General features: G+C 37.9%; 1 protein-coding gene across 1 annotated transcript; it reads right to left on the bottom strand.

Annotated features, from left to right (window-relative positions):
- Window positions 1-2: 2 nt before the first annotated feature.
- On the bottom strand, window positions 3-5,693 carry LOC103703754 (transcription factor bHLH110-like). Its single transcript, XM_008786718.4, has 8 exons — window positions 5,231-5,693; window positions 4,996-5,116; window positions 3,932-4,548; window positions 2,743-2,868; window positions 2,564-2,629; window positions 952-1,017; window positions 485-544; window positions 3-335 (listed from the first exon to the last, which is right to left on the bottom strand). The coding sequence occupies exons 3-8, from the start codon at window positions 4,115-4,117 to the stop codon at window positions 195-197; spliced, it is 645 nt and encodes a 214-aa protein (XP_008784940.2). The 5' UTR covers window positions 4,118-4,548; window positions 4,996-5,116; window positions 5,231-5,693; the 3' UTR covers window positions 3-194.
- Window positions 5,694-17,365: the final 11,672 nt, after the last annotated feature.

Genomic DNA, 17,365 nt, shown 5'->3' with positions numbered 1-17,365 from the left:
GCTGATCAAATTTGCTCCATCACATATCAGTCGTTTTAGATCTCAAGTTTGTGATCTCTAGAGAGGCTAAGATCATTAGAATTGATCACAATATATAAGAAAAAAGCGATAGAAAATGAATCATTTTTAGATTAGTCGACAATGTGATTGCTAGCTTTAAAGCATGTACAACTCCTTTTAGCCATATACTTAGTTCAAGCACTTCCCCTGTAGTTAGGTGGTGACCAAATTCCTCCATCATCACTTGTGACATATGATGTGCAAGACAAAGGCACCAGGCAGAGTCCTCTACTCCTTAGATCTAGCTTGGGTTCATCTCTCTTCTCATTTGATACCTAGATTTAGAAAAGAAGTGGTAAGTTTAAGAAAAACATTGCATATATAGCAAAAATACAAGACTTGACTTTATAATGCAAAGGCCTAATGTTTCTCTCTTTGTTTTCTCCCTTGGTGCTTTGTGTATTAATGGAAGGTTAATACATACCCCTTGCGTTGTCCTTGCTTTCTTATTATTGGATGACCTCAAGTAAGGTACACTTAATGTCTGCAAAGAAGCAAATAGTTATCTAAAAAATAAAGAACATAAAACTCAAACCAAAGCCAATCGTCATTTTCATCATAAAAGAATTTGTACAAGTATTAAATATGAAAAATTAACGTATATGATCTAATTTTGTGGTTGTTGATTTTGCTAGTTAATTGTAACTATTTGTCTATCGCTCAATAGTTTTGGGCTCTTAAAAACAGTATTATGCAAAACAATCAATTGTTCATTTGATAATAAATATGTATCCAAGACCTTATGACAAGCACATCTTTGTCTTATACATTTGTACAAATGGGCAGTTTGTGAAAGGATTGACACATTTACTAGCACCCACCACATATTTTTGATATTATAACTAATGTCATATCTTTTAAATGTTTATACTATACAAGAAAAGTGATTACCTCAACTTGGTCTTGAAGAAATTTAATATATCCGATAGCCTCCATTAGCACTGATGCTGTATCAGTCTATGCATCACCAACCATATGAATATATGTTAGTATAAAATTTAGAGAAAAAAATATGACTAGTACACAATTATAGATGATACCCCTCCATTAGAATATCAAAATCAAAATGGAATGATAAAAACAAGTTGAATTTCTCTTTACTAAATTTGAGAAAACTCAATTCTCTTTCTAAAGCATGTTTTGGAGTCTCTCTTACCTTAACAAATTAACAAAGAAAGTCAACTTAGAAACAAACACAACAAAACGAAAACAAATATATGCTATAGAGAAGCTGCCAAATATATTTATATTATTTATATTAAACTATGTTCAAAATGATGATAAAGTGAAAAAGCTAATATATGTCCTTTCTAAGCTTTCATTCGATATCAATTTTCACATATAAGAGCACTTATCCTTTTTACAACATAACTTCTAACTTAATTTGGATAATTATATTGGAATTAAAAAAAAGGTGATGCTACAGAGAAGGGGAAAGTCCTTTTAGTTTGACAAAGTTGCCAAATAATAGTATAAGTATCAAATTCATGTCGACCCTTCTATAATTGTACTCTTTAACTAAAAAAGAAAGAATCTTTACCAACAAAAATCAGAAAAGAGAGAGTTTCATAACTTCAACAATCACAAATTTTAAAAGCTTATCATACAAGCAAACATCATTAAAATTTAGTAGCTTTTTAGTCTAATATGGCCGAGAAACATAATGATTGTTTGAGATGTTTCTTTGATTGTTTAAGATAAAAAAAATTGCACATCTAGAATTAATTTTTATGTATTGTTTGGTGATCGTGTTCAAAACTTACTAAGAATTTACAGTTTATTTGCTTCTCTATCGCACACACATATACTTGTATTGGTACTATTTTTCATTTTTTTTATTTTATTTTATTTATTCTTATTTTATTTTTAGCTATGCACTTGTAGTCTTATTTCTGCATTTTCCCTTTTATAATATTTCCTTTTTTTTCTTTTCATTTAGAAAAATTGTGTTTTTGTTCTCTATTTCTTGCATTTGATTTGCATTTGTGCCTCGTTTTATTTTATCTTATGTTTCATTTTGTATTTTCTACGCAGCGGCTTCGTACTTCCCGCTTTGTTTTCTTTTTTTGATTATTTTACTTGTCTGTACTTCCAGTTTATTCTTTGTTTTTTGTTTCCTATGTTAAGTTATTGGTTTTCTTTTCTTTATTAGTCTCCATCTAGCATGCTTTGCACTTCGCACTTGCTGAGTTATACCAGTAAGAATATAATATGGAATACTAGCACTTGGATATAGTCCGCTTCAGAAAAGAAAAGACAGCAGAAACTCACTTCCCTCCCACCAAACCCTCACAAGAAAATTAATTAACGGCACTTCTAAGAGATCACAACCCTTATATATGTCCCATCTAGCTAACACGTAGAATCTAGATGAGCTAAACATACCAAAACCACTTTGCTCAAAAGATACACCAAAACCACAAATATTAATACCATAATCAGTGAGGTCGCAGAAGACTGAGAACTCTCCATTTGAGTTATGGAGGCGGCGAGATCTATATACCTTGCCAAAAGGTGCCACCAGCTGCTGAAGAGCAGCGATCCTATCACCCAGTTTCTCCTTCCTCACCTGTTTCTCAAGGCCAAAATATATTTAGAAGAAGAAAGGAAAGGAATAACAAAGATTCCAAGCAGTGCAGTTATTCTTGGAAACTCTTAAAGTTGTATGTGATCCACCCGTACCTTGAATGGGGAGAATGAAGAACGAGACTCGAACCGAGTTTTTTTTGGTTCTGTTTGAGATGCTGTGTGCTCTAAAATACTATTGCCTCTCCTTGCTTCTGTAACTCCACCGACTAAAGACGGCATCTTCGACGGAGCAACAGTCAAAAAAAGGTCAGTTCTTAGTTTGATTGATATGCACATTGAACCCTAGAACAGCATATTGCTTTTCTATATTTTATTTATGGCCTTCCTTTGTAAAAGATGATGTAATGTCACTTATAAAGCTGAAAAGAGCTATATACTTTATGGCTCCTTGGTGCGAGGTAAGAAAGAAAAAGAAAACAGGAGGGCGAGGGACATCGTAAATGTGAGGTGAGAAAGAAAGAGAGAACAGGAGGGACATCGTAGATCTTTGCACTGTGGTTCCATCCATCAGTGAAAAAAAAATAAGGACATGAAAATTTCTACATGTCATACGTCAAAGAATTCAACAAAGCGGTAATCTCAAATGACAAAACAAGGAGCAGTATTGATGTTACTAATTTTTAGTATCTTGCCAAAATCATATATTCTTTAGTGCCGTCTTGTGGCTGTGAGAATATTTATATAATTAAGAGAGTGTGGGTGCAAAAGTTGTTCTCCCCTTCTTTACTTCTTCCAACGAACCAATTATATATTCGTTCTAAGCTAACCAAGTAATATATTAGGAATGCGGATGCTAGTGCTTTCTACGATCCACTCGTACTAGTCACACTTTTATTAATATTGATACCTGTTCTTGAAAAAAAAACGATTAAATAGCTTTCAACAATGGAAAAAAAAAACAAAGAAATTACAAGCACAAACAATGTATATATATAAAAATATCAGTGCATCCAAAAGTTCTAAACTAATTTTCATGATTAAGCTAATGATGATCCCAGAAACAAGATTGATGTTGATGAATGTGACAATGCCGGTGATTGTTTATATGAGTGGCGGTGGTGATGGTGGTGGCGATGCTTGGTTTCATATGACATACCAACAAATTAGCATAGTTTTTCACGATAATTAAAGTGCCATGATTGGATTATTTGCTCCAATGTTGACAAATTTTGTTATCATCAGACCCATCTTCATTCTATTATCAATCAATATTATTCTCGTCATACCTATCATCATTTTTATTAATATTTAAGAAGAGGAACGGAGTGACGGGCATACGCACCTTACGGTGACCGTGGGATGGCCCTTGAGCTATTTCATGGAGATGGCCAAGCGCAAAAGGTGTATCTTCTCTTAACAAACCCATACCGCTGAACAAAGGTTGGCAGAAGCTCCGATCAAATCTAGCTGAAGCCAAAAGATCCAAAGCCTCAAGGTCCATGCCTTGGGATATCGGGACAGTCTGCATAGGGGGACAAGGGTTCGAAATATTAGCTGTCGGAAATACCCAAGCTCAGGCTTCCTCTTCCTCCCCCATGATCGGCCAAGCTTGGGGCATCGAACAAGTCTGTAGTGGAACGAGGCTGACAGCTATTGATCTGGCAATCTGATGCTAATGTTCTGAAAAGTTTCTCCTCTAATTGGTAGTCTTCAATGGAGGGCTCCCTAATGACCCCACTAAGCTTTGGAAAAGAGTCTGGTAGCTCCTCTTTGATCTTTGCTAGGTTGAGTTGGTGGGCTGACTGGTTCATGAAGCTCTCAGCGCTGCCAGCCCAGTGAAACCCTAGGTCTTGCACCATTTGTGAGTCGAGAGGAGGAGGTGGGATCTCATGACTTAGTCTATAATCTCTTTGGCTTGAGAGGACTCCATCGGCATCAGATATGAAGACATCACTGTTTCTGCATAAAACCCAGTCAAACTTAATTAGAAATTCCATTAGAGATCCATATCCAGATGTCTTATAACAACTGTGGAGTTCTCTGGGAGCATGGATAGCCCTTACCATACGACGAACACATCCTTCTGTTTCTTATATCTATATATGGAGGCAACAATATTTGAAGTCATGACCTAAAATAGAGCCTTAAGTGACGATCAGGCTTCTGCTAAATTCCTAAGGTTGTCATGGTTCTAGGGTTACAAATCCCTAGGATCAATAATGACAATAGATGTAACGAACAACCGAGCAAGAAAATTCCAAATCCTAGGAATTAGACTCGAGTGCATTCAGATGTCCTGATTCAGGATAGAAACTTAAACACAAAATTCTCTCCTGTACACACAAACAAAGATAAGCTGGCATGTATATATAAGAAGAATAAAACTTAGTTTTTGAAAAGACTTACAGCATGGGACCTTGGCTCCACTCATTGTGGCTTCCAAGGTCATGGAAAGATGAAGCATGAAGCTCTTCTTGGTGGTGGTGGTGACCTAGATTTGAAGGCTCCATCATGGTGTTTTAAAAGGCTTGATAGTCCCAATATGAAAAGGGAGGAAGATGTATCAAAAGAGAGAGAGAGAGAGAGAGAGAGAGAGAGAGAGAGAGAGAGAGAGAAGACTATTAGAGCTTTGGAATCTCACAATCCACTCGGAACATGTAAGCTGATGCTCACGAGTCTCTCTCCCTTTTCAACTTTTCTACTCACTTTCCTCTTTGCTCTTTGAGACCCATATTCTCACAGCCCGAGCTTACTGAAGTAGAGAAGAGAGGGAAGGAGGTGTACCCGCCCATCAAAGCTCTCTTTCTCTCGCGGGCCGATGCGTCTCTTCTAGCTTTTCTTTTCAGAAGAACTTTCTGCAGCTCTGAAATTAAAGATAGGAGATCATCTCTCTCGCTCTCGGCTTTTCTTCTCTCTCCCCCTCTTTCCCTTTGCTCTTATATGAAGCTGTAGCAGTTGCTGGCAATTACAGGGAGATGATTATAACTCCTCTGCCATGATTGAAATCTGTGCCTTCAATCCCAAGGCCTTTTCAACAAAGACCCCTCAAGAGATGGTAATGATATCACTCATGCTTCTCTCTCTCCCCAACTCCCGCACGCACAAGCCAGAACATGGTCAGAGCTCTTATATCTTATCACATGGAATCTAAGGTATGCTATGTATATATATATAATATAATACATATAATTTAAGAATAAACTAAAGAACTGCTTCTGCTGATACAAAGTCGATAACCATTGTACTAGTTACTAAATAACATTGCATGCAAAGTTTTCATTAGAAAAGACGTGGAAAAACTGTAGATGAAGAAAATGGGTATTGTACTGCCCACAAATACAGACCATTTACTGTTTTAGTCTAAAACCCACTAAAAATTGTTACAATTGCCACTATAATCTTTTTATGATAATCCAATTAATTTTGTTGCAAGAATAATGTGTGTGTAGTGCTAGATAAAAAGTTATAACACTCTTCTCCAAAAGGAATTCAAGGTTAAACATGCTTGGTGACCACATTTATGCCGGCGAAACTATAAATGATACTAAAATGGCGCTAAGATATGCATAATAGTTACTATTCATTTGAGCCATTGTATCTGTAAATAACGTCCATGACATGCCCAAAATAAGCAAAGAATACAAGCCTGATATGTATCCCATGTGATTTTGGTTAGTATATCTAATTTGCTATACTTCAGCTCAGTAGATTAAAAAAAAAGAGTCATCATGCACTATAGCAGCGTAATCATGTCATGTAACGCATAGGGATGTGGAGAAGATTAGGAGAGAGTGAAGACATTGCACACAATGCTATAATACTCACCAGAAACACTCATAATGATAGGTTGAAAATAATCCATTTTTTCCAATCATGTCCCATGGTGGCAATTGGAACCCGACCGGAAGAAACCCCATCCCTAGATATTATAGTCCCAATAAAAAATAAGCTTGCATCACCTCTTCAATTTTCTAGTCGCTGATGCTTAGTTTAGTGATCCTTCTTTCGAGATTTAAATAATAATCACCGGCCGTGCTTACATGTATAAGGCTTGTCCTGATACACAATATATACAAACACAAGAAGTCGCACTCAATCTATCAGATTAATGAATCCATCCATTTTCTATTGGTAATGCAAATGTCCAACCATCTAAAACACAGAAATTTGCATTCCTAATACACTTTTATGAGAGACCTATTTTAACCCTTGACTTTGATAATTTTATCTTGCTCTTATTCTAACATTTTCAACTATACTAAGCATATCTTAGGGTTTATGAGCACTCTTGCTTTCCTTATAATTTTCTTTTAAAATTATTATTTTTTCTTTCATTGCAAGAAAGTTAAGACTATGGAGTTGTACATGTACTTTAAAAATTTCTTCTGATCTCTTGGGTCTGTTCTTCTAACCTCGCATGTTCCAAAACTAATTAAGCAAATATTCAATACTTCCCATGTACTACTTAACATCTCTAATTAATATACAAGTTTCACAATTTTCCTATATTGCTTGGCAAATTAGATCTGATCTTTATACTCAATTCCTATTTACACATTTTTTAATGTAAGGGGAGGCGAAGCCATCGAGATTTTATTAAGAAAAAAGATTATTTTGCAACATTAACTAGAAGGTTAATTTGGTGAGGAGTAAAAGAATGTATAGGGTCTTGATGAGCAAAACATATCACTAGATAAATAGGGAAGAACTTTTTTTGTAGTAAACCAGATATGTTATCCATTCCTTGAATAAATACAACCATTAGAATCAATGAGTAAGATTTTTAAGAGCTTGGAAGGAGCCATATATGGTTGTAGAGTTCTATAATATGGTTCTAGTCTGATTGGCCACATAAGCTTTTTTTATTTATTATTGAGAAAAAGGGAGGCTAAAGCAACCCCGAATTTATTAAGAAGGAAGAATATTCACAGGAGTAGGGTAAGAGGTTCAGAATGTACAATGAAAGGAAAAAAAAGAGAGAGATTACCGAGATTGTGAGCTCTAAGGTAGATTCTTTCTAGCTAACAACAACATCAAAAGAAGAAACAGTAAGAAGAGAATAAAGAGCTGGTTTGGGAAAATAGACTTGAACTTCGTAGCATCATTCATAGCAGTAGTGCAGTAAGCAGCCCAAGGCATGCATGCCCCTGGATCCAAGGCAGAGAATAACCAAAGCTGCCTGCTGAGATTCCGGCATTTAATACACCGGGACCTACTCTTCCAGAAGATCATTAGGTAGATGTTAAACCTTAGGCCAGATGGAAGCGAACTCATTGCAACTATTTTTCTTTGCGGAGCAGTGACCATCCGTTGAAGACGTTAATTAATTGCTGCTGACGCATAGACTGAGGGAGAGAAACTCCTGTGTTTAGGAATACTCTAGCATTCCTTTCTTTCCAAATGATCCAACATACTGCAACAGCAAGATAGAGAGGAAGGCAGATATTTTCTCAGGGGAGAATTGAGCCAGCCGTTCTTTGGGAAAAAAAAATCTATGAATTTCCTGGGCAACAACTGAATATCAAGCCTTTGAAAGATAACTCTTCAGATTTTTTGAGCAAAGGAACTGGTCATGAGAATGTGATCTATGGGTTCTGTAGGGTTGTTGCAGAATATACATCCTCCAATGTATTTGCCCAATTTCCTTTGTATATTGTCTCTAGTATTAATCTTGTTCATCAAGCATAGCCAGAGAAAGCACTTGTTTTAAAAGGTATCTACGGCTTCCACAAGCACTTTGCAAACTTCACACCTGATTCCTCTAATGCTTAGAAATTCGTAGGACGCTGTTGTGAAGTCCCCTCCGCTGTCTAAATTCCCTAGAACTTTTGTCAAGCTTTGAGCTTAAATTACGATCGCCCAGAAAGGCTGAAACCCTTTAATGGAGTTTCTTCGAGTGCTGGTCCGGTCCAGGTAGAAACAAGCCTGAGCCTCCAAAATGCAGTTCTTGAGTTAAAGAATTTCGCAAGATAGCCAGATTTGTTGCGGCTGACATAAAATAAATTGGGGAAAAGGATTTTAGAGGAGTTTGTTATGTGTCACAACTAAGGACCTTATCCAAAAAGACTAGTCGAAAGATATTTTTTAGATTTTTTGGTCCTGTATAGGTATTCTAGATTTTTTCGGCGGATAACTATTGTGGGACTAAATACACACTCGCACGGATCTTCACATACTCCCCTCGTTCAAGTTCTAACGTCATTGTCAGGCTAAGGATTCAAATCCATTCAAATCTAATCACAAGCACCACGATTGGCCCATGGTCAGCCTCCATGAACTCGTGCTACAGTGTTCCCTATTCCACATAGGCTATATGCCAAGTTTGCTCTAATACCATTTGTAACAACACAGAACTTTACCTCAAAAATACTAACCGAAAGGTATTTTTTGGGTTTTTTAGTCCTATATAAATATCCAAGATCTTTTCGATAAATAACTAATGTTGGACTAAACACACGCCTGCATGGGTCCTCACATTATGCCTCTCCAAAGCACCGAACAATTTCCAAAGATTTCATCCTTAGGCTAAACTTTGCCTTCCTATAGTAACTGCCTTTCCCAGTAGCTAGAATCAAACTGAGGAAGCCTCCAGCTCCGCTTAGCGAGCAAAGCTTGACTGAATAGCATGCGATCTTGATTCCTAGTCCTCCTTCTTCCTTCTCAAGGCACACCTTCTTCCAACTGACTTTGCATGCCAACCCTGAGATAGAATATGAACCTTTTCATAGGAATGCTCTTTGAATTTTATTTAATCTTCTAATGACCGAACTCGACAGCTCCGCTTAGCGAGCAAAGCTTGACTGAATAGCATGCGATCTTTGATTCCTAGTCCTCCTTCTTCCTTGTCAAGGCACACCTTCTTCCAACTGACTTTGCACGCCAACCCTGAGACAGAATATGTACCTTTTCGTAGGAATGCTCTTGAATTTTATTTAATCTTCTAATGACCGAACTCGATAGCTTGAAGAGGGATATAAAATATTGAGGGAGAGCAGTGAGGACCTCGTCTACGAAAATAAGTCTTCTCCTGAAGGAAAGAAATTTACCTTTCCAAGCTGCCAATCTTGATTCTACCCTCTATATCAAAGTCATCCAATTATCTTTGGAAAGCTTGCATGCTTTGAGAGATAAACCAAGATATGAGAAAGGTAGAGAGTCAAACTTACAATTCAACAATGACTAATACAGTTGAACTATATCGGTTGGATTTTTTTTTTTTTGTTTGCTAGGGAATGCTCTCATTTCAGATTGCTTGAGCAGAGGATCATGTTCTTTCTTTTCAATATGGTTTTGTCATTGGTTGCATATGATGGAGATTTCAACAGCTACATCTTCTCTAAGATATCCTCTTGGACGTCAAATATGATTGGAGCATATTATGTCATGCTTACTTTTCAACTATCATGTAGTCCTGAAACTCAATCAGCCTCTTCAATGACTGAAGGATTGCAACTTTGTCTCCTTGAGCTATAGCTCCTGTTCGTCATCTTATGCCTTTCAGCAGATTGTGTTATATTATGCTACAAAGGAAGTACAAGACGTGGTATGAAAATTGGTGGTGGAATGTTTTAAAGATTTTTTTCTCAGGCTTCTTTGAAATTTGGAGCTTGTGACCATTTTGGATTTTGGTGCTTTTTTCCAGAAATCTTTGTGAAATTGTTTGGAACTTTCAGACAATGAATGTTCCTACTTTTTGGTCTGGATGAGGTTCTTTTCTCTATTAATTATCAGATACTTAGTTTGGAACCATTTAGCTTTTTTTCTGACATCTGTTCCTCTCCTCTCTTGACAATGTAACTCATCTCTGCCCCTCATCTCTATTGTAAATACGATTAATTTTTAATAAAAGCCAAGTGGCTCCTTTTTGCCTTCCCTTTACATCGAAAAAAACCAAATCAGCCAGCTGGCATACATATCTGCCTGGTTTGATAAATGACCAACACTCACTGCCACGCTTTGAGTAATCAATAGAAAGCCCGAGATGAGTTCAAAGGTACATAAAATGATTTTTAGAACTTCCATATTATTCTTACTAGCCTTAGCAAAGATCAAAATATCATCAGTACATTGAAGTAACTTGGTGCCCCCACAAGTCCTCTAAGGTCTTGGAAAATCTTAGTTGCAGCATTGAACATTTTACTCGATGCGGCCACTACCAAATAAAAAGATAAGGTGAAAGGGGGTCTCGCTGTCTCACACTACACTTGCCAAGTATCTAATCACCTAAAACTCCATTGACATTCGCAACAATTTTTGAGGAGAGGTCAAGAAGATAATTAATGTTGACTTTATCAAAAGTTTTGGGGAAGTCAAGCTTCCTCAAAATTCCTTCTACACCTTCTTTCTTTGAGTGATGAATAATCTCGCTGGCACCAAGAGTTTGTCCAAGATTGTTCTACCTCTAATATATGCTGATTGAGCCAGCTCCACGAGCAAGTTCATGAAGGGCTTTAATTTATTTGCAAATACTTTCATGAAGATTTTGGTGCAACTACAAATGAGGCTGATAGGCCGAAAGTTAGATGGGGATTTAGCGGGCTAAAGTGATGATCGATGGCATAGTTAAGCCTAGCAATGACCCAATTATGATTATATTGGAGATCTCCCGACCGTCAAGCTCCAAACAAGAGATCCAGTTTACTTTCTTATGATAATTGGCAATCTTATGGAAGAATTTGGTGTTGTTCTCATCTTCATCAATCCATTTCACCTTTGCATGCTGCTTCCAATAAATCTCCTCCTCCTTATAGATATTGTGAAGCTTATTTTTCAGAGGAATCATATGGTCTCTTTCCAAGGGTAGGAGACGCACCATCTCCTCTTTTCTCTCAAGCTCTTGAATCTTTTCAAGCAATGAGAATTTCAATTGGCTGGTACTCCGACGCACCTTAGCACTCCAAGCCTTAAGTGCCTTCCTTGCATGTAGCACTAAGCTTCCGGACCAGATTTGTTATTGCATTGTCTAAGTTAACCATTGAAAGACAATCATTTAGTAACACAGTCTTTCAAATTTGAACAAAGATTTCGGATACCATATATAAGTACTTTCATCTTTGACTTGATATCACATTGAATTTTTTTGGTGCACAATATCATATTGAATTACTCTCCAAAAATCTATTATAAAAAATAAAAATTATATGTGTGTATATATATATATATATATATATATATATATATGCATAAAATTTAAGCGCAAACTAAAAAAATGTCAAATGGTAACCACAATGACTGAGTAGTCGTTCGGTTCACTCCCATGATTCATCTGTTTCTAAACAGAATGTGTGATCTGAATTATCAATGGTGTCTCCTTTTTGGGGATTGGTGGGCTCTTGCTTAGATGGCTGTGTACTTGGGGCAAGTACCATCCGGTCCCCCCAAAACCGAGTTTTCCGTGGCTCCACCAGTTTTACCATGCAATAATTAATGACTCACCTTAGACATGGATGCATTGGATGCTGCACATCAAGTTGATGGCCATTTTGCGACCGCGGAGAACTCAATCATGTCCCGTTCTGCTCGCGATAACATCTGAAAACAGGATTCGTCGGTGAGAAGTATATATTTTCCCACTTCCCATGCATAAAGAAGATATTTTTTAAGTAAAAGTACTCTTTGTGAGCTTGTTAACATGCCGTGTACCATAAATTTCTGCTGCTACTACCATCACACAATTTCGGTATTATTGGCATTATGGCAATGCCAAAACTAGTAAAACTTATTTCCCTTTATTAGATATAATATTGGCTGCGAGATTTTAAATTTTGTTGGAATACGGCGCACTTAGTTTTTTTATGAAATGGAATACACTGCTGTCTTACCCATCAAGATATTAGAATTTGGTGTGTAGGTCCAAGGAACAAGGAGAGTTGGGGATAAAAAATATTAAGCAAATCAACCTAGCAATTTTAACAAAATGGGCTTGGAAGTTTTTGCAAGGCAGTGACTCCTCTTGATGGAAGCTTATTCAAAGAGTTTACTATCGAAGGAAGAAATTTGAAATAAGGATTAGAAAAAACCTCAAATGCCTATTCCCTATTTGAAAAGACATCAGCAAACAACTTGAAGCCTTTTGGGACTGTCTGTCATTTAAATTGAAAAATGGCACGAACATCTGCTTTTGGGAGGATTGCTGGCTGGGCCCTTGAAGCTCTCCTCTTTATTTACTGAGTTGTATGCTAATGCAATAAGGTAGGACTACACGGTTGCCTCGCATGTTGGATCCCGTTTAATTAAACCCTGATCCCGTTTAATTAGAACCCACATCTTGACAAGTGTCCCTTGAATTTCGTAAATCTTGATAATCACAAGGGCATTACGGTATTTTCACAGCAGTGAAGAGTTACCTTGATGGGGGGTGACTCTTCACGGGTGTAACCACTTGCAGCGTTTGGTCCCTGGAGAGGGCTATAAATACCCTGTTAGACCCCTTTTCAAAACACGCATTAAGTGCTCTCTCTCCAGAAGATTACTCGCTAACCTTTGTTAGGATTACCGGTGATCGAGACTGCGCACGCATTTCAAAGCCCAGAGCGCAATTAAAGATGAATTTAGCGAATCAAGGTATGATTTATAATTCATTAAGTTAATCAATTCCATCAATGGTATCAGAGCGGGTGGATTGAATTCCAAAATAAATCATACCCGTTTGGTTCGCTGGACAGTGGTGCTTTGGACACTGATGTTATTTACCCATATGAAAGAATTTTTTCTGGGCGATGTGGGACTAAACTCTTCCCATCTTTCCCCTTCTTCCATTTTGGAACAAGAAAACAAGGAAGGGAGAGCCGCTGCCATGGCCGCCACTGCGGCGGGTCTCGGTCGCGGCCCTCCCCGTCCCAACCGGTGGCCAACAGGGCCACCGTTCAGCAACCGCCGTCCCCGGCTGCCGCTGCGACCCGCCCCTCGGCGAGCCGGCATCGGCTGCAACCCGCCGTGGCCGCCATGGCCACCGCGGGCAAAGAAAAAAAAAAAAAAAAATTTGGCCGCCATGGCCTGCGGCCCGCCGCTAAGCGGCCCCGGCCACTGCCAACCGCGCCAGCCGCGCCACCCACGGCGCCCGCAGCACGGCCTCCGGCCGACGCCCCTGCGGCTCGCGACCGCGGGCTGCGGCCGCACCCTGCGGCCGAACCCCGCGGCCTCCGCGGCCGACCCCAGCCTCCGGCCCCGCCTTGTGGCCGCCCCGCGGCCTGCCGCCGCGCCTACGGCCGGCGGTGGCGGTTGCGCCGCCGTCGTTTAGGAGAGAAGGGGGTTGGCCCCCTTCTCCTCTTTTCGTTTGGGGAAGAAAATGAATAGTGTTGGATTAACGGGTTTCGGGTTTTCTAAACCCGCAACCCGAATCCGGTTAATTTTAAAAAAAAAAGTGAAGGGATTAACAGGTTTCGGGTTATTGGGCTTCGCCCCGCAACCCGAAACCCGAATCCTTTTGGCTTAAATTGGGCCTTTTACAGTTAAACCCCTGCCAATATGTTATTCTGAAAAAGGGGCTTTTGAAATTTATATATGGTCCCCAGCCGAAAGTTGAATTATCAAAAGGGTCCTAAAATATTTTTATGTGGTCCCTTTGCTAAAGTTTCATTACAGAACAGTACTTAGACAATTATGTATTACTCCATGTAATAAATTTATTGCATAAATCAACAATTTATATGCTTTCTTATGATGATACATGATTGTTTAAATTATTCATATTTTTCATGATAAAAGGATGATATATGCATGAGACGAGCCAAAGCATCTTATGTAGGAAAAGACATATAAATGATTAAATTTTTGCATATTTGTGGTGACGAGCCAAAGCATCCCATAAATTTTAGAATGCTTTAGTTTAATTTAATCAATAAAGAGTCTTTTTATCATCATTTCATGAAATTGAATAGTTGCATCATATATAATGAATCGGCCCCAAAGGAAAATCATTATACAAAGTTAATGGTGGAATGAAATAATGTTATTAGTATGATATTTATGATGAAATCTTGTTGCCCAAAGGCCTTGAATTCTTCATTTTTATTGAACAATATCTAGTAACATTTTATCCATTGAATAACGGTGTCTAAGAAAAGCTTGTCAAAAAGGCATACGTGCCTAAGAAAGGCTGGTACTTAAGTGAGCCTAGTGCTCCACCACCGATCTGGAGCTGATCTGGCTGTTATTCTTTGGATTTTTCAACTAGATATATAAAGTTCATTAAATATCATACTTAATACATTAGTTTTATCGTAAAGGGGTAAATCATGTAAAGTTAATTTTGATTTACTCACTAAATTGCTAATATGTGTTAGTGATTTAGATAAGGTTTTAGCGTAATTATAGCATGCATATTGATAGTAAGCATATGTTTTGCAGCTTTGTTTCCGACAGTTTTTTCACAATCTACATCATGCATCCCAATACTTAATGGTTCAAATTTCTCGGAATGGAAAGAAAGGCTGACATTTACTTTAGGGTGCATGGATATTGATCTGGCACTTCGTGAGGACATGCCACCTGTCCCCACGGAGGAAACTACGCCAGAGGAGAAAAAGTTGTATGAGAGGTGGGAGCGGTCAAACCGCTTAAGTCTTTTACTCATACAAAATCATATCTCCAGAAAGATAAGGGGCTCAATTCCAGATTGCAAAACTGCAAGAGAATTCTTAACAGCAGTAGAAGAGCAATTTGTGAGTTCAAAGAAAGCCCTAGCCAGCACCTTAATATCAAGGTTTGCTTCCTTAAAGTATAATGATAATGGTGGCATACGCGAGCATATTATGGAATTACGTGACATCGCTGCCCAATTAAAATCATTGGAAGTAGACATGTCAGAAACTTTTCTTGTACACTTTGTCCTTAATTCTCTGCCTATGGAGTATGCACCATTTAAGATCTCATACAACACACATACAGAAAAATGGACTATGAATCAACTTCTAGCCATGTGTGTTGATGAGGAGCAGAGAATAAAACAAGAGAGGCAAGAGAGTGTTTATCTCACCTCTCATAAGGGAAAAGGACATAAAGAGGTCGGCAGTACCAGTCATCATATTCCTGTTAAGAAGAAGAAAATGAAAGTGTCAGCCAAAGTGACTGACAAAAGGCAAATAAAGTGCTTCTTCTGTAAGAAACAAGGACATTTGAAAAAGGACTGCATCAAGTACAAGAAATGGCTCGAAAAGAAAGGTACTTTTCTTTCCTTAGTGTGTTATGAATCAAATTTTATTGATGTACCTCATAACACATGGTGGATTGACTCTGGTGCTACTATCCATATATGTAAAACTTTGCAGGGATTGTTGAACAAAAGAATTCCAACGGAAAGTGAGCGAAGCATCATAATGGGAAATAAGATGCGTTCACATGTGGAAGCTGTTGGAACGTTCAAATTGACCTTAAAGACTGGCCATATTTTGTATCTAGAAAATACCTTCTATGTACCTGGATTTTCAAGAAACTTGATATCTGTTTCTAAACTTACTTCCTTTGGATATACCGTTTCATTTGGACGGTCTTTTGTAAACCTTTCTTTGAATAATATTGTTGTTGGTAATTGCTTGTTAGAGGATGGTTTATTCAAATTAGACCTTGATACATCCTTTGAGCTATCCCTTTTATCCCTGCAAAATAAAGATCATTATGGATTAAAACGTAGCCTAATAAATGAAAATTCCTCTATGTTATGGCACCGAAGATTAGGCCATATCTCCATAAAAAGAATCAAGAGATTAGTAAATGATGGAATTTTACCAACTCTTGACTATGGTGATTTTGAAACTTGTTTAGACTGCATCAAGGGAAAGCAGACTAACAAGTTTAAGACAGGTGCCATTAGAAGTACAAATTTATTGGATCTCATACATACAGATATATGTGGGCCCTTTTCGACCCCATGTTTTACTGGTCATAAGTATTTTATCACCTTTATTGATGATTACTCACGCTATGGGTATCTCTACTTGTTGTATGACAAGGCTGAGGCATTAAATGCCTTTAAGCTTTTCAAAACAGAGGTAGAGTTACAACTTGATAAAAAGATTAAAGTTGTGAGATCAGATAGAGGTGGTGAATACTACGGTAGGTATACTGAAACTGGACAACATTTAGGTCCATTTGCTCGATTTCTTCAAGAGCAAGGTATAGTTGCACAATATACTATGCCTGGTACTCCTGATCAAAATGGAGTTGCGGAAAGAAGAAACCGAACATTAATGGAGATGGTAAGAAGTATGATTAGTCACTCAACTCTCCCAATTTCTCTGTGGGGTGATGCCTTAAAAACCGCTGCGTATATTCTAAATAGGGTTCCTACTAAAGCTGTCTCAAAAACATCCTATGAAATTTGGACAGGTAGGAAACCTAGTTTAAGACATCTACATATTTGGGGGTGTCAAGCTGAGGCAAGGGTGTACAACCCACAAGAGAAAAAGTTGGACTTTAGAACCATTAGTTGTTATTTTATTGGTTATCCAGAAAAGTCCAAGGGATACAGATTTTATTGTCCTAATCATACTTTGAGGATTGTGGAGACAAGAAATGCTAGATTCCTTGAAAATGACCAAATCAGTGGGAGTATAACACCTCAAGAAATTAATTTTGAGGAAAAGCAAACTCCGTATGGTGTGCAAGATTCAAATAAGCAGCCAATGATTCCTCTACCTATCATTGATAATGATTTGGAGGAGGATGAGTCTACTATTAATGTTCCACTTGAATCTGTGCCAGTTATCACTGAGAATGTTGCTCCTCCACCTATAGAACCAGTGGATCAAGAAGCAACTTTAAGAAGGTCATCAAGGGT

Source organism: Phoenix dactylifera, chromosome 6 (assembly GCF_009389715.1).
Source record: "Phoenix dactylifera cultivar Barhee BC4 chromosome 6, palm_55x_up_171113_PBpolish2nd_filt_p, whole genome shotgun sequence".
NCBI classification, from domain to species: Eukaryota; Viridiplantae; Streptophyta; class Magnoliopsida; order Arecales; family Arecaceae; genus Phoenix; species Phoenix dactylifera.
Note: the sequence above shows the minus strand (reverse complement) of the source record. Positions and strands in the feature narration are given on the sequence as shown.

Bases quoted from the DNA above. Each gene is read 5' to 3' on its own strand.
- LOC103703754 (XM_008786718.4), bottom strand. From the start codon at position 4,117: ATGCAGACTGTCCCGATATCCCAAGGCATGGACCTTGAGGCTTTGGAT. The intron at 2,869-3,931 runs GTGCGTATGCCC...GCTCCGTCGAAG, and splicing joins CATCCCACGGTCACCGTAAG to ATGCCGTCTTTAGTCGGTGG. The intron at 1,018-2,563 runs GTATATAGATCT...GGTGATGCATAG, and splicing joins TGGTGGCACCTTTTGGCAAG to ACTGATACAGCATCAGTGCT.